Here is a 26,276-nt window from a genome sequence, read left to right as displayed (position 1 = left end):
GCTCCCCTCTGTGGGACTCTTCCCCGAGATCCACACGCCCAGTGTCCTCATGAGGTGACATCAGACAAACCCACATTGAGGGACATTCTACGGACTCCCTGACCAGTGCTCTTCAAAAGCATCAGGGCCAGGAAAGACAAGGAGAGAGGAGGAACCGTCACAGACTGGGGACCAAGGAGACACGAGGACGAAGCGCCATGTGGAACTGGGATCGACCTCGGGCCAGAAAACAGACACTAGTGGGAACCGGGATGATCCACAGACAGTCTGCCGCCAGCTGGGAGCGCGGTCACGGCCTCCGCGGTCTCCCCGTGTGACGAGCGCACCAGCGGCGCAGACGTCCGCGTCAGGGGACACGGGAATTCTCTGCACGACCTTTGTGACCCTTCTGTGAATCCAGCCAGTTTAAAATAGTTAAAAACGGCGGGCCGCGCTCCATCTTGAAAGGCTACGGGGAGGCTCGAGCAGAGGCCACTCCGGAGCGGGAGGGGGCCTGGTGCACGCCATGCGGTGAGACGTGTCCCAACCCCAAAAAGAGGTTGGAGTCCCGACCCCCAGCTCCTCAGAATGTGACCTTGTGAGAAATCGGGGCTTGACAGAGGTCCTCAAATGAGAATTAGGTTGTTAGGGTGGCCCTCACCCTGTGTGACCAGGTCCTCAGAGGAGGAAAGTCTGGACGTGGGGACAGACACACACACAGAGAGAGACAACACGAGAGACACGGTGAGGAGGCCAGTGCAGGGAGCAGGGGCGAGGAGCCCACGGCCGAGGAACGCCAGGGAGGCCGCGACACGTGCGCGGAGGCAGGGGGACGCTCCCCGGAGCCTGCAGAGACGAAGGCCCCGCCGATGCCCCGCTGCCTGCTTCCAGCCGCCACGCCCATGAGGACCACTGCAGCTCTCGGCTTCCCGGCCGCCCTCAGATAACGGCCATCACCAACCAGCCAGGCCGCAGGAGCACAGAGTCCCGCGGGTCAGAGGGGATGTGTGCGGCCACCTCTCCATCAGGGCCAGGGTCGGGCATGGACGCTCCCGGGCCGATCCGGGTTGGCTTCCAAAGTAAGCAGGAGCCTGGCACCCGGAGGCATCCGCCCACGGCCAACAGGACAAATGTCGAGGCCACGGGCTCACGAGCAGGAGCAGTCAGCCACCCGGAGCCAGCCGGAGCGTGCTGCTTGGACTGCCGCAGGATCTAAAACAGCAGAACTCACTGCCAGCATTGAAAACCAGAAGCTGTTGCATAACAAGCTGAACTTACAGCTTCTCTTGAAAAATCCAGGGGTCTGGCCACATTCCCTCAAGGCCACAGACTGGGAACTGAGGCCCAACTGTCTCTTTAGAAGGGCGATGAGCTTGCCATTCACCACAGTCCCCACCACTCCCTACTGCCTCCCAGCAGCCCAGCCCACTCTAACTTTCCTTCCCGCCCCAGAAGCAGCATCTGGGTTTGCGATCCCCTAGACATCAGACTTGGGGTGTCCACTTGCTCAACATTCTTTCAGTAAACATTTCCTGAGCATTCATTTCGTCCCAAGTGGTGTTTTGGTATCAGAGATGCAACAGCTTACTGCAAATCTCTTATGCTGAGATTTTGTCCAGCAAAAATAAGGGACAGTCTCACAGGACTCTGGAAGGGCTGACGGACCAGCACAGGATGAGCTCGCCAGTGGAAGCGCTCACGGCGTGCAAAGCACATCTACAGCCTCCTGGAGAAGTCGGGGTTGGAAAAAGCACAGCCGTGAGGAGCCCTCGGCCTCGCTGCCTGACCCCGGACCGCAGACGAGCAACAAGGAAATACAAACACTGTGGCCGTTCGTTCGAGGAGAGCCTCCCAGGGCCTGGCCCTGGGGCTTCTGGGGTTCTGGAAAAGGAAAGCTTGGGGCAATCAGGGGAGGCTTCCTGGAAGAAGGGAGGTTTGAGCTGAGGCCTGGGAGAAGCAGAGGAGTGGGCGAGCAGAGGGAAACAAGGAGAGCGCTGGGTACAGGGGCGTGGCAGTGACAGGGAATTCGGAGGGGAAAGGAGGGGCATCCAGAGAGAGCACTGGGTGCAGGGGCCTTGAGGCCCTGGGAGGAGGCTGCCACATGGGGTGACTGAGGCGGAAGCCAAGCACTGCCCCACACGAAAGTGCGCTCCCGGGAGACCAGCTGACGCCAGCACAGCACCACGGGCCACCCCACCTCAGCAGGGCAGCAGGGGGCAGGCACCGAGGACCTTGGAGAGGAAACAGGGTGCGTTGCAGGTCGGGCTGGCCTGGAGTTTGGCTGTGTGACCCTGGGGAAGTCACTTAATGTCTCTGAACCTCCAAAACAGGACACAAAGACCAGTGAGCAGAACCCAGCCTCGCAGTGCCCCCTTTCTGCCTGCACAGCCCGGGGCCACCGGCTCCAATCAGCCGGCACCTAAGGAGGCGGGAGAGACAGACATCAGGCTGCGGGACAGGAAGGACAGGCAAGGGAGAGAACACAGGGGACCAGCCGCCTTCCAGTCAAGGAGAGTGGGGACCCGGCCGGGGCTGCCCACAGGCCGGCCACGCGGACCACACGGGAGCAGTGGCGGCTCCCTGACCCCTCCCTGAAGCCCCCGGGGCTTCCCGACCCACCCCCCTCCACAGGCCCTGACCTGACGGAGCCCCGCTGCCCCACCCCCCACCCCCCTGCCTGCAGCCTGAGCTCTGAGGACCATGGGCACCTGGGCTCGGAGCCACAGCAAGCCCTCCAGAGCAGGGTGCCGGCCCGCAGCTCCCCACGCGCCAGGTGGCGGGGGCAGGGAGGTGGGAACAGGTGACAGCGACACGGCCGCAGGAAGCCAAGCGTGAAATTGACTGTCACTCCGCGTCCCCACAGACACAGAGAAATTAAAGCGACAGGCCAGGCCTGGGGGGCGCAGCCTGCACCTGGCGGCAATCACAGCCACGGGGGGAGGGGGGACTGGGCCAGGGGCGGGGGGGGGGCAGCAAGAGGGGAGCCGGCAGCCGCTTTGCCCCCTGAGAGCAGGACGCCCAGCTGCCCGGCCCCATCCGTCCCACTGTCCTCACAAGCTGTCAATGCGTCACCGACGTCTGTGTTTACTGCCTGCACCACCGGCGTGGCAGGCCCGTCACTGCCGTCTCCCAGGGCCCAGAGTGCTGCCCGGCACGTAGCGGGTGCTCACGGGATACTGGTTCAGTGACCGAATGAATGAACGAACGAACAAATGAACCAATGGGCAATAACCCGGTCCCTGCAGACAACGTAAACAGAACCAAAGCCACAGGCCGCTCCTCTGGGCCAACACTGAGCTCGGTGCCTCGGGGGCAGGAACTCACTGACGCTCAGCGGCCCCAGGAGACAGCAGCTGTAACTATCCCCATGTCACAGGGGGGAAACTGAGGCACTGAGCGTCAGTGACTACCCACACAGCAGATGCTCACGGCTCCCAACCCGCCCCCGTGCTGTCAGCTCCCACCTCAGGAAGCAGCGTCCCCGTCCCACAGCTGCCCAGGCCCCCGGCCCTCCACACCATCCCCCCCTGCAGCTCCCGTGGGGCCGGGGTCCGCCTGCGCCCCCACCACAGTTTACCTGGACAGCTGCTGCGACCTCCATCAAGGCCTCCCGACCCATCCTCCCTCCCGGCAGCCACCAGAGCGAGCTTTTACCACAAGTCGGAGCACATCACGTCCCAGCAGAAACCTCACCACTGGCTCCCTTCGCATGTAAATAAAACCCGCCCCCTTCCCAGCCCTGGCTGCCCGTTCCTCAGCCTCGCCGACCCCCTCGGGCCACGCTGGCCTTCTCTGTGATCCCACCGGCGCAGTCCAGCCCCAGGGCCTTTGCACTGCCTGTTCCACAGGCCTGGGAGGCCCACATGGCCGGCTGGCACGCAGCCCCCAAGGGTCCGCTCAACTGTCAGGTCTGCCCTGATCCCCGGGGCGAACAGCACCCTCACTTTCTCTCCCATCACCCCATTTCCCCTCGTCATTGCATTTTCTAAAACGAACGTCTGCAAACTTAACGATGATCACACTGAAATTAAAGATACAGAAGTAATCCTGATTTTAGTGGAAAACTGGAAAAAAATTAAAAACTTTAAGGACGAATCAGTTGAAATAATTTACTTACACATCTATGTTTCTAACGTAAAAGTGACCACTTACCACGGAAGGAACCTTAAAAGGACTCATCTCCGGGATCTAAACTGAAACACGTTCCCGTGCGGGTCAGATTCGGAGCACGCCCCATGGAGGTCACCCCTCAGCCGACACGCGCTCCGGGAGACCCGAGCCGCCTCTGACGGCGGCCACAGGAGGAGGAACCGGGTGTGGCCCCAACAGCGGACAGCGGTACTCCGCTCAAATGGAGAGGCCGCAGCATCTTCACGCCAACGTTACTCAAATGGACCGCTTTCCCCTTTTTATCTGGATTCTATGGTTGTTTTTACAACCTGGAACCATCCACATCCTGCAGCTTAAAACATTACTCATTTTCAGTGATAAAACGTACGTCAAACTCTCAGTATAATGATGCTGCTACCAAAACTGTTACGTCAAAGGGAAAAACACCACCGGGTTCATCAAAGCACAGAGAGCTCCGGGTGGCTGGCGACACGGCCGTCCTGTTCGCTGACATTCTCCTGTTTATTTGACTCACTTACTTCTGTCTCCACGGCCAGAGAACACCTGAGCCAGGTACGGGTCTGTCCTGTTCACAGCTGACAAAAGCAAGGGCCGCACGGGACAGCAACACCCCAGCTGCACCAGCGCCCCTGCCGGTCACGCGCTGAGAGTGACCGCCAGTGAGGCAGCTGGCAGCTGCGCCTGGGCCCACCCGGGCCGAAGACCTCGCTGGCAACAAGATGGTCCAGGTGGCTCCTTCAGCCACTGGGAGCTGCAGCGGGGGGCTGTGCTGGTCACCAGGGCTTGGGCCAGTCGTCACTCAAGTCCAGAAACAACAATACAAGCAACCTCCTGGCCAACTAGTCCAGCACCAGCAGATGCTTGACAACCATCAGGAGGTCTGCATGCCTCCAAGGATGGGGAGCTCACTACTGCATGTATACCCTGCAATTCTACGCAGGGAAGCTCGATTAGGCCAGGCTGGACCGCTCACTGGACCAGCTAAGTACCGCCCTCCGAGGTCACACAAAATACCTGCGCCATCTCACAACGATGAACTTTGAACAGTTCAAAGACTGTGACCCCAAACAGTCCATCTCCAACCTAACACCCCCGGAGTACTCAAGGCCACACGTTCCTCAAGGGACAAGGTCTGCAGTCCCTTTTACCTTTTGGGATCCTGGAAAACAACATGAGGTAATATCTCCTCCTCAGGCAAGGAGGCTATGCTCCCATTAATGCATCCCAAGAAAACCCAGGCCCCGTTCTGGAAGCCCCATCTCAGTGCCTTGCTCCCAGCTTGAAGATACAAAGTCACCAGCCTCCAGCACAGCCCTGGTGCCCCGGCTATGCCAGCTCGGGCCACACACACTGCATGTGGCACTTAACTGATATTTTTTTCACTCCTAGCATCCAATTGGGCAAAGGTCCCATCAACTGGGATTCATCACACTGGCCACCTCCAAGGCTTCTAGGTCTGGATTAACGCTCCCAGCAGCTCCCCACTGGGCTGTGCCACAGATGGACACTCCCAAAGATGCTCACATCAGAGCCCCAACCACAGGGCCCGTGCCAGCCCCGGGGCCGCCCCCCATCATCTCCAGCCCACGCTCCCAGCAGCAGCTTCTTCCTGCTCAAACAGGAGGAGGGGTTGAGCCCCCGCCTCTGTCTCCCCAGGGCTGTGCGTGCGCGTCCTCACCACCCTCGCCAGCCCGAGGTGTGTTTCCTGAAGTCTGGGGCCCCTCCCAGGACTCTCCCACCCGGACCTGCTCTGAGCCCACCCGAGGCCCCATCCTGCCCCTCTGGCACCTGGCCCGGGGGGGGCCCCGATGGAGCTGAGAACAGGCATCCCACCCAGGCCCCAGGTCGCGCGTGCACACGGCGCCGGGCGAGTACTCACATTTTGATGTTCTCATGGTACTGCTTGGTGTCCGAGGGCTGGTTGTACAGGGGCTGCGGAGGGAGACAGAGGGAAGGACGTCAGAGCCCGGCCGGGGCTGGGGGCAGCTGGTGCGGCCGGGCCAGCCACTGCCCCACTCAGAGCCCAGCGCCTGGGGCTCCAGCCCTGGGCCACCTCGGCCGTGCTGCCCAAGGCCCTGGCAGAGACAGCCATGCGCTGGTGTGAGAACCCGCGGCCGGCAGGCGTGAAGTGGGACGGAACCGGCCGGGAACAGGCTGTAATTCTGTGGCACAGCCATGGGCACATGACCCCCCACCGAGCTGCCAGCGCCTCTGCAGGGTCCCGGGCAGCACTGGGCCGGGCATCAGGGCGAGCCCAAGGGGTCAGCAGGACCTCGATCAAGGAGAGCCGCCTCACCTCTCAGTGTCCAACCACCACGAGATGCCGTGTCCCCACCAATTGGCGGGAGACAAGAGCAGGTACCGCTGGGCGTCAGTGCGGACGGGCGACGCAAACGGTCCCCGTGCTCCGGACAGCCATGAAGTGACACCCGTCAAGGATGGAGACGTGTGTGCCCTACGACCCTGTCCCTCCCGCGGTGCCCCAGAAAGGCCCGGGTGAGTGTCCACCAGGAGACAGATGCGCGGTGTCCACGCGCAGGACGTGCAAAAGCACCGCGCCACAAGCGAGCTGGACGTCCACCGTGGGAAGGACGGGCGTGGACAGGACCCGCCAACACCACACCTCCCCACAGTCGCGAGGACGAGGGCACGACCTGCGCTCCCAGCATGGTCCCACCACGGCCCCTGCGTCTCGGGTTGAGTGACCCCAGCCCCTGCACCCCAGGTCCCATCTGTACACGGGGCTGAACTCATGGCGGAGACGGACGAGGGAAGGCGCGCAGACTGCCCGCTGCGTCTCTGAAGGAAGGGCCAGTGTGGTTCGCGCCAGCAGGGCTCTCCGACCGTACCCACGGCACCCGCCCTTCCTGCCTCCCCGCGGCCGCTGCTCCCGCTCTGGAGAGGGGACACGTGTCACGTAATGAAAGCAGAGGCCTGGGGACGCGGCTGCAACTCTGCTTCTCTCGTTCGCCTGCCCGTGAAGAGCACGAGGCTGGCCGGCCGGGGGCAGACACGACGTGGGGACAGCAGCGCCGTCCCAGCCGAGGCCCAGCCAGAGCCACCGGCCAACAACCCAGCTGACCACGCCTGTGACTGCTGCCCTCGTGGCAGGTTGTGGCTTCAGGGCCCTGAACGTAAGGCCAGTTGTCACCCAGCACAGCTGACTGACATGAGCGTCAGCCCACTTCCCAGCCGGGAAAACCGAGCCCGAGGGGTGAGACGCTCGCCACGGCCGCTCGGGGTGAGTGGAACGAACACCCGCCTCTCGACCCGGCCCCGCAGGAGGGTCCGCTCCCCCTCGGCGCCCCCCGCCCGCGTCTCCCTCTGAGTGTCTGTGTCCTCCCGGCGTCGCCCTCTGTCCCTCTCCCCCGTCGCCCCTCGCTCTCTCACGCGCCCACGCCCGCAGCGGAGCCGCGGGGCAGCCATGGATGACCGCGGAAGGCCAGGCACAGAGCGTGAGGGGCAAGCCGCCCCTAAGGACGAGGCGTGCAGTCCCAAAGCCTCAGGGCAGGGCCCGGGGCGAGCGAGCAAGGGGGACGTGAGGCTCCGTAGGAACTTCTCCCTGGGAGGGCGCTGGACACATCTCCTGACACCACCGGCGTCCTGCAGCCCCAGCTGACGGCCCAGCCTGCGCCGGGCGGGGGCCGGCCTCCCCCGTGTGGACAGGGCGGGTCCTCAAGCAGCTGCCGCCACTGCCCCGGGTGGTCAAGGGGCCCAGGGCCAGGCAGCACAGGCAGCCTTGGCCGATGACAACGTCACCTCTCTCCCAGGGTCCCCAGATTCCCTTGTGGCATTTCCCCATCGGGCCCGGGCAATTCCAGGCTCCAAGTTCAGCTCCCCAGGGGACGGAGACGTCACCCCAGGGCTGGCACAGGCCGCCTCTCCCCACACCAGGGAAGGCTGCCCTTCCGAGCTGCTTGGCCCCAGGCTTCACCAGGAGAACCAGAGAGCCCACAGTCCGACTCACGGCATAGCCTCCTGACCCGGGGACATGGCTGTGGACGGCTGGGTGCCCCCATCTCAGGGCAGCGGCCACAAGGTGCCCCAGCCCATCAAGAACCACACGTCCTGCCTGATCCTGGCTGGCCCTGCAGCAGGTCCTTCGCGTCCCCGACGTGGGCACGGCCTAACGGGTCAGTGTCCGGGAACAGACAGCCGATGTCTGTGCCGGCGCCTCCCTGGCCGGCCGTGTGACCTCGACGTGTGCCACGGACACGCTGGCCTCAGTCCTCTCATCGGGGAACGGGCACAGAGCAAACAGCACCCACCTCACGGGGCCCATGAGAAGCCCAGGAAACGGCAGACGTGGTGACCACTCTGCCTCCTTTCAGTTTTAAAGACAGCGAATGGCAACGTCTCCACAGCCAAGGGCGGCACCCCCGGGGGTGAAGCACGGGCAGGGCCGTCTGCTTCCACAAGGCAGGACAGGCCGGGAAAGGGGAGACCGCCCTCCGGGAGGGCAGTGGGCCCCAGACAGCCTCTGACCCGCCAAACCTGCAGGGAGGGAACCACTGCCACCTGCGGCCGCCTGCCCCGTGGGACATGGCAGGGATGGGCACCTGCCCCTCGAGGGCCTTCAGTGCGGGCCCCTCAGTAAAGGGCCGGAAGGACACAGAGAAACTGTGGGGTCTGCTGTCCCCTGGGAGGCACTGGCCTTCAGGGAGAACGGAGACCGGGGGACGGAGACCCTGCCCAGGAGGCTGCTTGTTCGCACGGCGACAGTCCTGGGCAGCCACCTGGGAGGCCCAGGCCGGGACGGGGATGGGCAGGGACTGGGTCACATCCGTGGTCAGAGCTGTTGGAAGGGGGGCAAGGCGTGAGGGAACCCCTAACGCACCTCCTCACCACCACAGGGGGCACAAGGCCCCCTCCGTCCTGGAGGCCAGTTCCCATACGGCAGCTGTGAGGCGACCTCCGCCTCCCCCTACAGCAGCCAGTGGGCAAGGCTCTCCCCGCCCTGCTGCCGGGGGCACCAGCTAGGAGGGAAACCCCCCAGAGAGCCCAAGGAGCAGGGCAGGGGCCCCGGCCTGTCGTTCCCCCATGCCTCCACTTCCTCCTCTAAAAACGGGGGGCAGCAAATCCATCGGGGGCAGAGAGCCTGGAAGGCGGCAGGCGCGCAGGACCGTGAAGCCCTGGGCAGAAGCAAGGAGCCCCAATGATGGAGGAAGACTGGGTCTCGCGGGGTCCCCTCGCCTGGCCTCAGCCACCCCGGTGCACGGTGCGGGAGGAGATGAAAGTTGGCCAGCCTCAACGCCTTAAAATAACACCTCCGAACAGGAAGGAAGCCAGGACGCGAAGCCACAGGCGCGAGGAGGGGCTGCTGCTGCCCACGCCCCTCAGGACCAGCCAGGCTGGCCCAGGTGCTGGTAGGACGGGGCTGACACCGCGTCCTGCTCAGAGTGGCCAATGTGCTTCCTTCCATCCTGTGCAGGCTCCCCCCAGGGAGTCACGGAGGTCCCCCTCTGCAGAACAGAGACCCCCGGGGCTCCCAGTGGCGCGGCCCAGTGACCTGAGACCCTGAGCTCTGACTCCACCAGCCTGAAGCAGCCCCTGCAGAAGGCCACCTCTGAGCCACCTCCACTTGGAGGTCATCTTTGGCCACTTGAGCCTTGCGGTGACGAAGACAGAGAGCAGACCTGTGCAGAAGTGGCTGGCTGCAACCCCATGGGCTCAGCACACCTCCCTGCCCCATCTCCTGCTGTGTGACCCTGGGCAAGGCACTGCCCTCTCTGACCCTCATCTAGAAAATCGACGGGGAACGCTTCTATGAGGCCTAACACGGCAGGTGCCCTGTCAAAGTGAGTCCCCTCCCCAGCTCCACTGCAGGCCACCAAGCCAAGAGCCTACGAACTTTAAAAGGACTCTGGTGACAGCCACACAGCCACCAGACACTCCAGACCTCGGCCTCCTGTGCCACCAGCCTTGAGGGAGCCCCTGCTCTGAGACCCCTAAGCAGGGGACGACCCTCTCACACCTGAAGACCCAGAAAAGGAATCGCTCGGATTCTGAGGCAGCAGATGCCCCCGCTCACAGGGACGCTGGTGACCTCCATCCTCGCCCCCACAGGAGGCCCCCAGGACTGAGGAGGGCAGGCAAGGGCTCTGGGAACAGTTGGGTACCACCTCTAGTCCTGCCATCCCCACTGGCAAGAAGGGGAAACTGAGGCAAGCAGCAGTGTACTCGTGGGGAGGGACAATGGTGCAGCCACTTGGGAAAACAGCCTGGGAATTTGAGAGGCTAAACACAGACTGAACACAACCCAGTAACCCCGTCCTGGTCCAGACCCACGAGAGACGGACATGCGGCCACACGGACACCCGCACGTCACTGTCGCAGCCACCTGACCTAGGACGGCCAAAGCAAAACAACCCGCCGTCCATCAGCGGACGAACGGACGCAGAGAGCGCGGTCCCTGCCACGGAGGGACAGGACTCGGGACAGGAAGGAATGCGGCCGGATGCCTGCTCCAGCCTGGAGGGACCTTGACCACATGCTGCTGAGGGAGAGGAGCTGACATGAAAGGCCACACGGCCTCTGACTCCACTGACACGCCACGTCCAGGACGGGCCACTCCAGACAGAAGGGAGACCAGTGGCTGGTCAGGGCGGGCAGGGGGAGGAGGAGATAAGGGGGTGACAGCTAAGGGGACAGAGTTCTTTTTGAGATGGTGCGATGTCCTAAAACTGACTGTGGTGATGGTCACACACATCTGTAAATAAACTAAAAACCCCTGAACTGTACACTTTAAATGGGTGAATTGTACGGCATGTGAGTTACATCTCAATGGAGCTGCTGACAAAAGAAAGGGGCTGCCAGAGACGGCCCAGGAAGCACGCCCCTCGGGGGGAGCAAGACCCAGGCTGGGAGCCTGCCCCCGACCCCTAGGCCCCCCACCTGTCTGGCTCTGCCCTCCAAGAGGACCAGAGGCCAAGAGAGGCCGGCCGCTCCCTGGTCCTCAGTGGCCCAGGCTGAGGAGCAGCCGTCGCTGCAGAGAAAGCTCCAGCGCCAACGGCCCCGCCTCTAACGCGTGCGCGATGGCCGGGAGCTTCCCACGACCTCGTCCCACGACCCTCGTGAGGAGCTGGCTCCCTGTCCACGGAGGGGGAAGCCCAGCCCGCCCGGGCCACGCAGCAGACCCTGGGGGAGCCGAGCTGACCACCAGGCTCCGGGGGCCCAAGGCTCGCTCTCCACCCCGGGGCAGGCGCGCCCACCCCAGACCCCCGAGCACAGACCCTCACACCTGCCCCGTGCGCACTGCTCCCCGCCCCATCCCCACGCCACCCACTCCCTGGGACACGGCCCGAGGGGCCGAGGCTTCTGCTCCAGAGTCTCTGGGACTCCAAAGCCACCAGCAGCAGTCTCCACGCTCTCCCGCCTCCCAGCTCTGGGAACACATCTGGGTGACGGGTGCCTGAGAGAGAAGAGGCCCAGGGTCTGCTCCCCGACTGCTGCTGACACGGCATCTTCCCGTCAGCAAGACAACAACAGTAATGATGATTAATAATAATAACAATAATAACCACAGCTAACGCTCAGCACTTACTCTCCATCAGACACTGTGTTTGATACTTTAAAAAATTAACATCGTCAATCTTCACTACAACCCAATAGGATACGCACTATTATTATTCCCATTTTACACGTAAGGAAATCAAGGCACAGAGAGATTAAGAAACCTGCTCAGGATCACACAGCTATGAAGGGGCAGCAGATCCGGGAGCTGAACTCGGACCATGGCCCAGAGGATGGGCTTTCCCCACTGAGCCAGACCAGATGAGTCGGACTCGGTGTGTTGCTCTCCTCGCAGCCTGACTGGCTGGGCTTCAGGGGAGCAGCAGTGCCAACGGCCCCCCCACCCTGGGCCCCCACCCGGCCACCGCCCCCCCACCACCCGAGCTCTGCCTGGCTGTCTTATCAGGAGGGCGTGTTTCCTGCCTCCTCCAGGCAGTGGATGACTTCCTCCTTCCCCTCCACACCCACCTGCCGCCCTGCCCACCGCTCCGGCCGCCCCCTCCCGGCGCCCCCCTGCCCCCAGCTCACCAGCTCCACCTGGGGCCCCAGGCCTTCGAGAATCCGATGCGCAGCCTCGGCCTTCTTCTGCAGGGTGATGGAGAAGAGGAATTAACACACACAGAGCACAGATTATGAACAGAGGGCTCCGAAGCGCAGGCAGCTGCCCGGCCCAGCACGCCAGGCCCGGCCGGGGGCGGGGAGGGGGCGCCCGGGTCCCCGCGCCCTCCCCAGGCTGGGAGCACACAGAGGGCCTCCACAGCGCCGTGGGCCCAGGCAGGCCCGCCAAGTTTCGATTCTAACAAACGCACCGTGTTCTCGGGGGCCTGCCCCCCGGCCCCCAGGCCCGACCCCCCCCGGGGCCAGTGGTGTGGGCGCAGCTCCTGCCAGCCAGCCGACACCGCCAGGCCCAGGGTGGCTTCCTCTGCCTTGGAAGCTGGCCGGGTGTCGACAGTGACCTCAGAGCTGGTGCGGCCAGCGAGGGGGGCGGGGAGAGGGAGCCTCAGAGACACCCTTTCTAGGATTCCTGCATTTCACCATCACGTGACGGTTTCGGAGCCGCCTGGGGCCTCCCCACCTCCCTCCCCATCACAACACAGGACTTATTAGGAAAACAGGAACGTGTGGCAGAAAGAGCTCGGTGGCGGTGAATTCAACAGGCTGGCCCTCCAGCCCCGGCCCGGCCCCGCGGACCCCCAGCCGGGACCACGAGGGCCTGGTGACCATGAGGAGGCTGGGAGGGCAGCCTGGGCCGACTGGGGAGCGGGGGACAGGCAGCTCTGGAAGGTGCCTTGCGAGGGCCTTTGTGGGATCCGGGCCGCCGTGTGCGATGGAAAGCAGGGTGCTCTGGGCCTGGTTCAGGGGGGGCCACTCGGTATGTGGTGTGGCTGGGAGGGCAGGCCATGCAAGTCACCACCCATCAGATCGGAACCACCCCCCAGTGACCTCCAAATCCAGACCCACTGGACGGGGGTGACCCAGAGCCCTGGGGAACGGGGCTGGCAGAAGAACTCGAGGCTCGCGATTCAGGTGTCACAGCAGGTGCCCCGTGCCAGCCTCACCCCCTCCCAGCCCCCGCGCCAGGCGGGGTATGTAGGTGGGCTCAAGCTGGCTCCTGGAACTAGCTCCGCCTGGAGCCCTGGGCCCAGCCCACCCGCAGACACAGCCATGCTCTGGGCCCCTCTGCGAAGATCCCGGCCCCCGAGACCAGCAGCCTCAGGGCACGGCCGGGGCCGGAAAACCAGGGAGCAAATCCTCACCACAGTGAGGCCCCACTTTGAGCCGAGCGCTGAGCACACGGCATATGCTATTAACACTGAAGTGGCATGTAAACCAAGCGTGAGGCAGATGCAAAACGTGGACAGTTTTACAGATGGTGAAACTGAGGCACAGAAAGAGGCCATGAGGAAGAAGTCCTGCTTCTGAGCTCCAGGTTCCAGGAGGGAGAAAGACAAGGGCCAGGTGCCACCCGGACAGTCACGCCCGACCACCCTGCCCCAGGGCATCTTGGAACAGGCATCAGCCGTGGGATAGAGAAGATGCGAGCAACCCCTGAGCCATGTGAAGGACTGGGCATATGGCGGGGAGGGGCCAGGGCCGCCCCCCAAACACCTCTTGAACACTCATCCGTTAAATGCCAGGACAAGACACAGAAGGAGTGAGACCCAGCCCCCGCCTGCAATAAGCCTGGCCTGGTGGGCAGTGGGTCCAGAGCAGCAATGGCAGATTAGCGTGCTCAGGCAGAGACAGGCACGCGCAGCGTGAAATGGAGCGTGAGTCACTCTCTCTGGAAAGGTAACAGGAACGACACACAAGCTGGGTTTTGAGGAATGAATTGGAGTGTGTGTGCATTTGTGTGGCTGAGTAGGGGTCATTAGCAACTGCCCATCTAGATGAAGGAGTGCAGGGCTGGAGTGGCTGGGCCCTGGAAACGGCCACAGCAGATGGCTGGGCCTGGGTCTCAGATCTGGGCCTGGGTCCCTGGTGCGGGCTCCAGAAGCCTGTGTCCAACCCACCACGGCAGATTCCATCTTCAACCACATCCCCGCTGTCTCCGGAGCTGGTGCCCCCGCAGGCCCAACCCGCTCCACGTCCAAGCCCCGCCGGACCCCGGGGCCTCTCAGGACGCAACGCAGATTGCAAAAGGCAATGCAGCTCCCATTTACCCAGAAGACACCTGTCCCGAAACAGCCCTGAAGATGCCGCCGCGAGGGAAAGAGGCCCATGGGGGCCGGGAGCAGGGCGCCACACAGCCCGCCTGGGTCAAGTCCGCAGGCCGCCCGCCAGGCGGGGCCAAGCCTCCCTCCCTGAGCCTCGGCCTCCTCATGGTCGGACCGCACAACAGCAGCTCTGCCAGGCGTGGCTCCTACAAGGACGAGTGAGCTGGCACATGCAAGCCCACGGCAGGACCTGGCACACAGTAGGGCTACATGAGGGCTGGCGTTACTGTCATCGCTGTCAATAAAAGCAAGGCCACGGCTTGCACCACGTGGGCCCCGCACGCACAGGCCCTGCATTGGGCCCTCTGTGCTCCATGGGTTTGGATCCCTGCAAGAACCACATGGAAGATTCCAGCATCAGCCGAATTTACACGGGAGGAAGCCCAGGCTTGGGACATGTAGCCGGCCTGGAGCACTTGGCTGGGGCAGCAGGTAAGGCTGGGAGCCTGTGGCCCTGGACCTGCACATGTGCATGCACACACACAGACACATACGAGTGCGTGCACACATACACCTCATGTCTCCCGCGGCATTTCCTCTGCCTCGCCCCCATGTCCCTGCTCCTGGCTTCATTCCCACCCCCCACCCCAAATTTTCTGGTCCAGGGTGCAGGGGCGGGGGTGGGAATCTGTTCGTCCGTCCCTGGGGAGCTGGGGGCCTCCTGCCCATCCGGCCCCTCCCCCTCCACCAGGCCAACATCTGGGAGTCGGCTCTACTCTAACCCTCAGCAGCCCCTTTGCTGTCTGGGACTCAGTCTCCCCACCTGCAAAGTGGCCATGCTCCCCCAGGGTACCAGCCAACCAGGACTTTGAGGAGGATCTTCCGTAAGGAACAAAGTGACGTGCATGCTGTCACTTCTCTCTTACCATCCCTCTGCAGATGGAGAGCAGACAGCCCCCTGGAAAGGGCCATGGTTGGGGAACACAGGCCACCAGTTCAGCCCCACAGCAGCTGCTCCCTCTCACCCCCTCGCTGACAGCTTCTTGCCACCCAAGAGCCAGGCAAGCTGCTCGCCAGGGTGCCCAGGCCCCCACGGTGCCCGAGGTCGCCCTGCTTGGCTCCCAGAGGACAAAGCCAGGAGCTCGAGCTGACGTGCAGGGGAGGGGGCAGCTGAGCTCCCCTGCGGCTTCCGCCCACCCCAGGGGCACTCCCCAGGCTCCGGGAGTCGGGCTGGGGTCCCACTCAAGAGACTGCCCTCCTCCTGCAGGAGACCCCAAGTCCACGTAGCCTCCTGATGGCAGAGAGCCCTGGGGCAGCGCTGGGGCACGACAGTCCCTGGTCACCTGGCAGACAGGCAGGCGCACACAGGCCCCAGGGACCCGTGCACCAAAGACTGGCCACATCTACAAAGACACACGTACCCACGCGTGCCACACAGGCCGACTCGGAGCCACATGCACTCACGCAGCTCTACACAAGGCATGCACCCAAGTGGACACGTGCACATGCATGAAGTGTAAGTGCACAACCACACACACGCCCCATGCACGCCAACTTGCACACATGTGCACACACCACTCATGTGCACCTACATGCCACACGGCTCCCAGGTGTGCCCACGAACACACGGGTATATAAATGCACAGATAACCACAGGTGTACCCCACACGCACTGACTCATACACACGTGCACACAGGCATCCGCAGGTCCACTCAAACACACGTACACACATGTGCACAGACGTATAAACACACGAATAGTCACGTGCCTGCACATGCTGACGACCACACACCCATGCACACAGCCAGTGACAGGTCCACAGTGTAGACACACACACACACACGTGCCCCACACAACTTGGCCTGTACATGTGTGTATTCACATCCATACGAGCACAGCCATCCATGGTTACACACACACACACTAACCACAGCTCTCCTCACGGGCAGGCGGACCAGCTCCTCACCCTGGCCAGCCCCCGCCGGCCCCCCACGGGGCCCCCACTCCCGCTCCTCAGTTGCCGCCTCTGGCCGAGCTCTGGGCCTCACCCTCCTGTCTGCAGAGTGGGAGCAGCATGCACCCGCCCAGAAGGCCCACAACCCCAGCATCTCGCTCCGGCCACACCACCCCCACCCCGAGTCCGTCCAGGGGTTTGGGCCACATCTCCCTGAGGTCCAGCCTCCTCGTCCGCACGTGGAGCCTGACGCCCATCCGGAGCTCTCCCGGACGTGCGCTGACGGGGACAAGGAGGGAGGAGGATTCGTGGCTCCGCGTTCACAAATCCATGAGGCCGACATTCCTGTGTGCGGATGCGGAATCGGAGGAAGCCGGGACCCCAGGAGCCATCAGGAGCCAGCGTGGAGGCTGATGGAGGGCCTGGTGCAGGGGCCACCGCTCGCAGAGCCCCCATTACAACTCGGCCAGGGGAGGCCTGAAGCCGAGCCCTGCAAACAGGCCTTGGGGTGCCCAGGCCCCCGTGCTTGAGGGGATGCTCCACCATCGGGGGCGCAACTGAGGGCACTGGTCCTCTCTGTCCGCGCGGTCCTGATCGGTGCTCACGAGCTTCACCAGCAAGGCGCTTGGTCTGAGACGAGAAGGGGCTCGGCTCTTCCTCTGCGACCCCTCGTCACGCAGCTTCTGGGGCTCTGCCTCCCCAAATTCGGCTCCTCTCCAGCTCCTGACCCGGCCAGGTCCTCTCCACCAGGAACATCCGCCTACCCTTTCCCAAGAGCGCCCAATTTTGCAGACTGAGCTCAAACCCCGTGTCCTCCAGGAAGCCCACCTCGATTGCCCACTGCCCAGGATTCTCACAGTGTCCACACCATGCGGACTGTCCCTCGTTTACACATCCCTTGCCAGTGCTGGTGCGTGAGTGCTCAAGGCGTGAGCGCCCTCCGCGACCCCAGGCGCCCTCCTCCACCCCACCCGCCCTCTGAAGAGCAAAGGCAACCCCATCTGAAGGGGTCCCCGCCGCCGACGGCCCCCCACTGCTTCCAAGAAGCCTCTCCCAGTCCCCCCATTTCCGCCCTGCAGGGTCTCCTGCGCCGCCATCTGTGCGCACCTGCCCGCCCCATGCGCGGGCAGCTCCGGGCAGCGGGGAGCCTGGCTCGGCGGCCCTCACCCCCGCGGGCTGGCGCCGCATCCAGGTGCCCCAGTGCAGGAGCCTGCGGGCGGGGCTGCGTTTCCCGGCTGGCGGCTGGCGCGGCATTTACAGACAGGCCCTTGGCAGCCGCCTCCCGGGAACCAGCGGGCAGGGAGGAGGATTAAAACCTAATCCTATTGATCCCGGGCGGGAAGTCCCGCTGCTCCTGCAAAGGCAGCTGAGGGCCCCGCCCACGCGGCCTCCAGCCCTGCGGAGAGGACCCCCACTCCCGTCACCCCATCCCCTCCACCCCCCACCAGAGGGCTCTTCTGGGGAGGAGGGCCCCTCCCCTCTGCCATCCTCCATCTGCTCAACAAGCACTTAGTGAGCCCTACTGTGTGCGGGCTGTTCCTAGGGACACCGTGAGAACAAAAGGGATCAGGATCCCTGCCCTCCTGGAGCCACCGTTCACAAAAAAAAGAATAAACAAAACGGGAGTCACATCCTGTGGGAACAGGGCGAAGAGAAAATGAGAGCCAGGAAGAGGAGGAGTGGGGTGGCAAGGTTTTCAGGATTAAATAGAGGTCAAAACTGGTAAAAAAGGGACATTTTGAGCAAAGGGCTGAGGGATGGAGAGTGAGCCAGGTGGGAAAAGGAGACTCAGGTGGAGGGCACAGCCAGTGCAAAGGCCCTGGGGCAGGAGCACGCCCGGGCGTCTGCCCCTGGGTGGGGTCAGGCAGGGAGAGAGGTGAGTGAAAGGAGAGATGGGGATCGGGGCCAATGAGGGGCAGAACTCCTCAGACCCCTGTGGGTGTGATTATGTCCCCTGACCAGGAAGTCAACGTGAGTGGGCTGGGGCCGAGGTCACTGCTGCGTCCCCAGGGCCTGCAACAGTGGCAGGCCCAGAGCAGGTGTCCAACGACACGGCTGCTGAGTGAATGAATGAATGGACAGGACGAGTACGAGCTGACCAGCGGGGCAGGGGCCAGCTCTCAGAATCCCAGGAACCAGGTTGAGTCCTCACCTGCCACCCGCCAGCTGTGAAGCCTCAGGGAAACACCTTGAGCCTCAGTTTCCCCATCTGTTGTGGTCACCACCGGCCGGGGAGCACAGGCTGCAAGTCCTGGTCACCTCCACTCCTGGCCTCTGATCTAGTCCTCGGGGCAGGGTGGGTGTGGGGCTGCCTCCCCGCTGACTCCAGGGGTGGGCCTAAGACCCAGCCCTGACCTATTCACGCACTCAAGCCCCTAGCCTCAGTACTGGCTGAGAAATGAGCACGTGACTCCAGCCAGCCCAAGAGAGCCAAGCCCAGGACTGTTGCTGAGACCCCTGCGCAGTGTCCCATCTGCTCTGGGAGGGTGAGTGGGCCTGAGCTGCTGGCCACAGTCTTTCTAGGTCCTGGGGAACCCTGCCTGAGAATGACACTGCCACGGAGAAAGCAGAGATGGGGACAGAGAACTCCCAAACAGCTTCACATGAGCGCCTGGATCCACCCATACCTGAAGTGAACTAACACCAACTTTCATTACAAGACTCAATAACCCCCTCTTCAGCCTCAACCAGTCTGAGCAGAGTTTTCGTCTCCTGTTCTGAGAGTCTTGACTGGACCTCCCCCAGCACATCCCCTTGGACCTTACAAAGCCCTTCCAGCTTCCCTCTCAGCCATGTCAACTCTGGGACCTCAAGAGCATGGCCGGGACCCAGGGCAACCACAGACCTGAACTGAAACAAAGCCCCAGCTCTCGGGGTGCGGGATGGACTGGAGTCCAAGCCCCCCGCACACAGAAGCTGCAGAAAGCCGGACAGGAGGCGGGGGCTCTGGCAGGGAGACCACCCACTGAGAACTGGGAGGGGACTCAACTGCTGTTGGGGGAGGGGCAGGGTTGAGGCCAAGGACCAATGGGATCTGCAGCCACAGCTCTCTGGGGAGAACGTGGGACCTGGAGGGGGCCCCCCGTTACTGCGGAGACAACCCCAGGCTCATGGGCTGTCGCTGGGGTGGGAGGTGCAGCCAGCTTCCCACAGAGGCACCAAAGACCCGCGCTCGGAGCCCACCTGGCGGGGGAGGGCTGAGGCTCCACCTGCTAGAGCCTGCTGTCCCCAACTGGCTGAGCCCCCAGCAGAGCCAAGGGCACTGTGGCAACGCCCCGGGCAAAGCCGGCGACGTGCCTCCACAGCTGCTGGAGAGAACCCTGCTGGCTCTCCCACCCGAGGATCAGGGAGGGTGGGCACAGGGGCTGCCTGGGGGGACACACTCAGGAACCTTGCCCGTGTCCCCGCCCACCGCAGGCTCCCAGAGCCCCCTCAGTCCTGGCTCTGAGTCCCAGCCTCAAAGCTCACTCGCTGTGCAATCTCAGGCAGGTCACCTTCCCTCTCTGAGCCTCAGTCTTTTTATGAGTAAAACGGAGAGAGTAATAGTATCTGATTCATACAAGTCTGGAGAGAATTAAATGAAATCATGCAAAATGTAAACAATAGCAAGAAGAAAAGAACCATGACGACTGGACGATGATGACAATCACAGCACAGCTAGCACTTCCTTGGTGCCAAGCCCTGTTCTGGGCGCTCCGTCCCAAGCTCATTAGTCCCCATGACACTGCGCAGGGAGCTGCTACGATTACATCATTTCTCAAGTGAGGAACATGAGTCACAGAGGTCACGGAACTTGCCCAGGGTCACAGGGCCAGGAAGTGGTAGAGATGGGATTTGAACCCAGGACATCTGGCTAAAGCGCGTGTGGCCCCCTAGCTCTCCCATCATTAGGATCGTTATTTGTGTTACTCGGGGAGGGGGCCAGGGCGTGGGAGGGCGACCAGCCCCACAAGGTCCAGCACACGGCTCGCGGGCCCCCAGCAGCCTCAGTGTCAGCCTGCACCTATTGCTGCTTCAAGAGGCAGAGGCATAGCCACACCCATTAATCCAGCAGTTTCCTGCCCGGAGCCACAGCCACAGGCACCAACCCGGTGCTCCCGGCTCCAGAGCAGACACCCAGGCCCCCGCCCAGACTCTGAGCACTAATCTGGCAGCCAGGGGCGGACCCCACAGCACAGACAGCTGGGAAGGGTGGCCAGGAGCCCTGGGCAGGAGGGGGACCAGAGGAGCCAAGGCAGAGAGGCTGTGTCACACTTCGCTGTGTGGCCTCAGACAAGGAACAGTCCCTCTCTGGGCCTCAGTTTCCTCATCTGTAAAATAAGGGAGGGGACTCAGCACACACAGGCCCCAAGCACATCTGGAAAGAACCAACTGCAAATGACCAAAGCCGAGCTCTCAGTAGCTTGATTGGGATGACAGAGAGCTCACCACCTCACCAGACTCCAGGTTCCTCTTGAGGCCAGCTCAGGCCCTTGGCGTTCAGCCCCTGGAGACACTACTCTGGGCACCCTGAGCCCCTCTCCTAAGACGCAGCCCACCAGATGCCCAGCAGCTGCCCTTTCCGTATCCCTGCAGCCCCCACAGCCCACCACAGACCCTGTGTTCAACCATCCCAAGGCCCTTTCGGGGCTACATGTCAGCAGAGGCCAGTGCTGATGAATCAGACCCTGGATTCCCATGGGTTGAAATCCCAGATCCACCACTTCCTAGCTGTGTGACTCCGGATAAGTCACTTAACCTCTCTGGGCCTCAGTTTCTCCCGGGTATCAAATGGAGACGATTACTGTACCTACCCTCCTTCAACTGCTACGTGAGGAACCTGGCCCAGCGCACAAGGAGGAGGAGCTGTTCACTGACAGCTGCTGTTGTCTTTGGTAATAATAATGTCACGCTGCCTTCAGCACGAATGCCTCGGTGACTGCCCAGCTCCCGGGCCACAGGCCCCTGCAGCCCTCCCACCGCCCGAGGCCCACACTTCCAGGCTGCACCCCCGGCCAGCCACCGGCCACCAGGCCACACGTCCGAGCAGGACGGCCACAGCCACACCCTGGCTACCCCTCCCGGCCTCACACCCCCGGGTCTCCGTGGGTGGGGGCGGTGCACGGAGATGCCCACGGCTCAGTGGGCAGGCGGAGGCCCAGGGACAGCCGGCCCCTGCAGGGGACACCGCCTCCCAGGGGCCCGCGGGGCTCGGGGCGGCGTACCCGGTTCTCGTCGTAGATGATCTGCACCAGGCTGCGGTGCTTGGACTCCAGGGGCGGCGGCGACACCGGCTGCTCGGGCTCGGGCGGCTTGGCAGCCTCCTCCTCCAGCTGTTGCTGCGGGAAGGGGGAGAGCGTGGTGAGCAGCGGGCGGAAGGAGGAGGCGGCCCCACGGCGGCGGGCGGCCGCGCACAGGAAGTCAGGCTGCTAGCGGTTTCCTCTGAGTCACTGGGGACTCCAGCGAGGACGGCTCCCGCCTCAGGCTCGGCAGCCAGGCCCCCGGGGTTCAAATCCCCCCCCCCCCCCCCGGTGACTCACGAGCCAGTGAGCACAAGCAGGCAGCCTAACTGACTGCGCCTCAGTTTCCCCATATGCAAAACAGGCCGTGTCTCCCCAACAGGGTGGGTGGGGAGAGGCCGAGTTGACGCCCGTCCAGCTCAGACTGGGCTCACAGCGAGCCGGCTGCCGTCATCCATCACCACCACTACCGGACCGGCACGTCAGGAGACGCCGTGCAGACCCTGGAGCCCAACTGTCCAGACTGGGACCCAGTTTCTACTTGCTGTGTGACCCTGGCAAGTTGCTACACTTCTCTGAGCCTTCTGTCCTCATCTGGAAAACGTGGATAAAGTCTCTACGCTAGAGAGCTGGTGTGAGGAATGACCGAGCTGAGGCATGTAAAGCTGCACCTAGCAAGCAGTTTGCATCATCGTCCTTGCCATCTGCACTGAGAGTTCATGCCAGGCCCTCCTCCTGCAAACCCATAAAGGACGTCCCTTCATCCTGCTGTCTGCTTTATACCAAAAGTGGAAAGTAAAGACCAGAGAGCTTGAGATGCTGGCCCAAGGTCACACAGGAGACCAACGCCCAGGTCCACGGTCTGACAGGCATCCTGGGTGAGACCAGAACACTGTGCCCTGCTCGTCGCGCTCATGCAGCCGCCCAGGACCACAGAGCGAAGCATCAGGAACCCAGAGGCGGCCAAGAGGAGGGCAACGCGGAAAGAGCCAGAAAACCAGATCCTGGCTCCTGCGGCACGGAGGCCCGGCTGCTGGGCCCCACAGCGACCCCCGGCGGAAGCTCCCAGAAGGGCAGCCAGCACTGGCAAAGCTCTGAAATCCCTCCAAAACGTGCGGATCAAACGAAGCCAAGAAACGGAGGATGGACAGAGCTAGTGAGGCGGAGGGCAGGGAGCGCTCCCCAATGGTGACGGTGCCCCTCCTGGGGCAGCAAAGAAAAATGCCACCTGAGACACGTCCAGAGACACTGCCGAGAGCCTGGCCCGGCCCGGATTACAGCCCGGCTCCATCGCTCGCCAGCCTGTGACCTTGAGCAGGTCGCTCAACCTCTCTGACCCTCAGTGTCCTGCTCAGAGAAAGCAGAGAACCAGGGCTGCCACCTACAGCTGTTCTGGGGTCAGAGGAGAGGAGGGGCCAGAGCGCACGCTGGATCAAAACTGGCCATCGGCCGCAAATCGCACCCAGCGAGACACCGCTCCCTCCCCCAGGACGGCTGCGACGGAAGAAAAGCGCAATGACAGGGTTGGCAAGGACATGGAGGAACGGGGACGCTGTAACCGGCTGGGGGCAACGCGAGACGGTGCAGCTGCTGGGGGAACGGCCTGGTGGGTCCCCCCAGAGTTACCCCGTGACCAGCAGTTCCGCCCCAGGTACAGACCCAAAAGAACTGAAACAGGTGCTCAAAGGAAAACCTGAACACGACTCTTCAGGGCAGCACAGTCACAGCAGCCGAAGGTGGGGACAATGCAGTGTCCTCAACAGCTGACCGGAGGGACACAATGGGGTCCACCCGTCCAGCGGAATACAACTCAGCCATGAAAAGGAACAGGCACTGCCACTGCCACAGCCCAGAGGGGCCACGAGGGCGCCATGCCGAGGGCAAGAAGCCCACAAACAGGCCACGAGCTGCGCGTTCCACAGACGCGAAGCATCCAGGACAGGTGCATGCGAGACAGAGAGCAGACCGCGGCTGGCGGCAGGGTGGGGAGTGACTACTAACAGGTACAGGGTCTCCTTCTGGGGTGACAAAAATGTCTTGGAACTAGATAGTGGTGACGGTGACACCGCGCTGTGGATATGCTAAGCACCACTGAGCTACACACTTTAAAACGGGTAATTTTACGTTTTGTGTATTTTAGCTCAAGAAAAACGCCAAAGTGGAATTTTAAAAAAACCTGCTTCTCCAGGGCTGTCCCGGCCACCTGGCGTCCGGCCGCGTCACAGACCGGCACACGCAATCTGTAGCTTCAGCCTCCTTCCAGAGCCGGGCAGGAGGAACGGAAGACGCCCGCGCGCCCACGGCCTTGGCCACGCCGGCCTGACCCCAGCCGGGGCCCAGGCTCTCCCAGGACACTGCACCGCCATCCTGGAACCCACTGGCGGCCCCCAAGGCTGGGACAGCTGGCTGAGCCTCACTGACCGGCCCAGCTCCTCCCTGCAAGGGACAGTCCCGACCCCTCCTAGAGTCCGGACCGTCCGTCCCCGTACGTCTTCCCAGACCCGTTCCTGGGGCCCAGCACTGGCTTCCAGGAAGGCTTGGTCCCCAGCTGTCACTCTGTGGTGCCCGGTGGCCACGGCGGGCCCTTGAGGACACAGAGCCCACACTTCCTTACTGGCCCGGGGAGCAGGGCAGTGAGGAGGGAGCCGGGACCCCACTCCGATGGGGTGGGGACAAGACTGGCCACAGCAGGACCCAAATTAATGCAAGCGGCGCTGCCCGAGGCGGCACGGCCTTCCTGGGCCCAGGGAGTAAGATGTTTGGCTCTGCTGTGACCAACTGACTCTGCCATTGTGGCGGGAAGGCAGCCACAGAGAGCGCGGACGTGGCTGTGCGCCAGCAAGCCTTTATTCACAGAGACAGGAAGCAAGCCGGACCTGGCTGGACCGCTGACCCCCAGGATGCAGGACAGCCGGGCAGGGCGCCTGTAAAAGAGCAGGGTGCCATCTCTCTGGAGGGGACATCTGAGCAGAGACCCCACAATGGCAGGGAAGAGAGCCTGAGCAGAGCTGGGAAAATGCGGACCATCAGCTCACGTTAAAAATAAAAATATAAAATTAATATTAGAAACAGTTACATTAACTGTTACTTTGGTTTCGACGGTCACAACGAGGATTCATTTTTCACCACGTGACCTGGTCCCCCCTCACACCCCATGAGGTGGCATCCTGTCTGCACCCATCTCACAGACGAGCAAGCGGAGGCCCCGAGGGGCCTGGTCCAAGGCGGGGCGAGCAGCCGGCCTGTCAACAGAGGCCTCGCCGCGGCACGGACGAGGAGAGCGAGGCACGGAGGGAGAAGGAAGGGACAGGAAGGAGCCCTGAGCCCGCCCCGCCCGGCTGCCACGCGGGGCTGTCCCTGCGCCGGCCTGGAGCTCAGAGCCCGCACCTGCTTCTTCTTCAGCTTGGAGATCTGCTGCTCCACCACGGTGATCTCGCGGTCCACGCGGTCCATGTTCTGGATCAGCTCCTCCTTGGAGAGCCGCGGAGGCGCCAGCTCCAGCTCGGGGTCGGCGTGCGGGGGGCTGGGAGGGGACACCGGCTCCAGCTTGCCCGTCAGGCTGCGGTCCTGGGCAGAGAGAAAACAGGCCTGGGGTTGGCACGGGGCACCTCCACCCGCAGCCCCCCATACACCCAGGATCCCAGCCCTGACTCTGGGCCCCAGAGCAGGGGGTGTCTGTGTGGCGACCCCACGTCTCCACCCCACCTCCCGGCCTCCCGCCAGGTACACCCTTCCCAGCCCGTCACCGGTGCTCCAAGGCCAGACCCCTTCTGTCCTCCAGCGACATCTCCCACCCCCTCCAGGCACAAAGCCCGCCCTCCTCCCTTCCCCACGTCAAGCCTCTCTTTCGCTCCACGCACCCCGTCTGGGTCCTCCCGCCAAACCAACTCCCTAGGAACAGGTGCCCAGACCCCCAACCTCCGTCCCCCCATGGCCTGGCCTCAGCTGACCCTCCAAAAACATTTATTCACAGCACTCAGTCCAAACCGGCAAGTTACAGGAGAGCATGCACAGCGCAAAGGGGGTTTGCAGAAAACACACGCGTCCACAAGCGCCCAGGAAACCACGAGAACGGGCGCCCGTGTCAGAGTGGCTGTCCGGGCAGCGGGAGGGGTAACGTCGCTTTCTGCTCTGTACTCTCTGGGCTTTACTCTGTGTAATGAAGCTGTTTTCAGAACGTGTCAAACAAACAAAGGGCCCACCCTTCACTGGGCTGCTCACCGCCTCCTCCAGCCCACGGCTACAGCTCTGAGGGCACAACTGCCTTGGGGACACACTGGGGAGACGCAGGAAACACCCCAGTTCCCGCCTCTGGAGCACAGACCGGCACGGCCCTGGGTGCAGCTCCCCGCCCACTCTGCCACCTGCCAGCTCCGTGACCACAAGCGGATCATGCAACCACTCTCTGCCTCAGTTTCCCCATCTGTATGATGGGGCAATTCCCACCTCCCAGGCTGCCGTGAGGCTTAGTGAGTTACCAGGAGCCAAGAGCGCAGCTCAGAGCTGGCACGCTGTGCGCTCCCCAAGCACTGGCTGGATGGACCCGCCCAGAGCCCAGCTCCAGGCCTGGCAGCGCGGGCAGAACCCAGCCCCCGCGCCTCGCCATCCTCAAGGCCAAGCCAGCAGCTGCTGGCAGAGGGGGCCCGGGGGAGCTCCAGGCCGCCGCCCTGCCCCCGCAGCAGCTGCACCCGGGACAGAGGACACATTATTCCCGGGACAACTGCAGCTCCGGGCGCTGCCAAGTGCCCCCTCCTCAAGACCAGTGGAGGCCACGCTGTCATCTGTCCTCCCCACACCTGCAGACCCCTCAGGCCCACAGCCCC

At 63.1% G+C, this 26,276-nt stretch overlaps 1 protein-coding gene across 1 annotated transcript in view; it reads right to left on the bottom strand.

Annotated features, from left to right (window-relative positions):
• Positions 1 to 26,276, bottom strand: part of NCOR2 (nuclear receptor corepressor 2) — a 210,539-nt gene that overhangs the window by 100,668 nt on the left and 83,595 nt on the right. The window contains exons 6-9 of the mRNA XM_046641374.1: positions 24,841 to 25,020; positions 21,439 to 21,552; positions 12,151 to 12,207; positions 5,990 to 6,042 (exon numbers count right to left, since the gene is read on the bottom strand). Coding sequence (XP_046497330.1) covers positions 5,990 to 6,042; positions 12,151 to 12,207; positions 21,439 to 21,552; positions 24,841 to 25,020 — 404 coding nt within the window. The remainder of the gene's footprint in view (positions 1 to 5,989; positions 6,043 to 12,150; positions 12,208 to 21,438; positions 21,553 to 24,840; positions 25,021 to 26,276) is intronic.

Source organism: Equus quagga, chromosome 15 (assembly GCF_021613505.1).
Source record: "Equus quagga isolate Etosha38 chromosome 15, UCLA_HA_Equagga_1.0, whole genome shotgun sequence".
Classification (NCBI taxonomy): Eukaryota; Metazoa; Chordata; class Mammalia; order Perissodactyla; family Equidae; genus Equus; species Equus quagga.
This window is presented reverse-complemented; position numbering and strand designations above follow the sequence as displayed.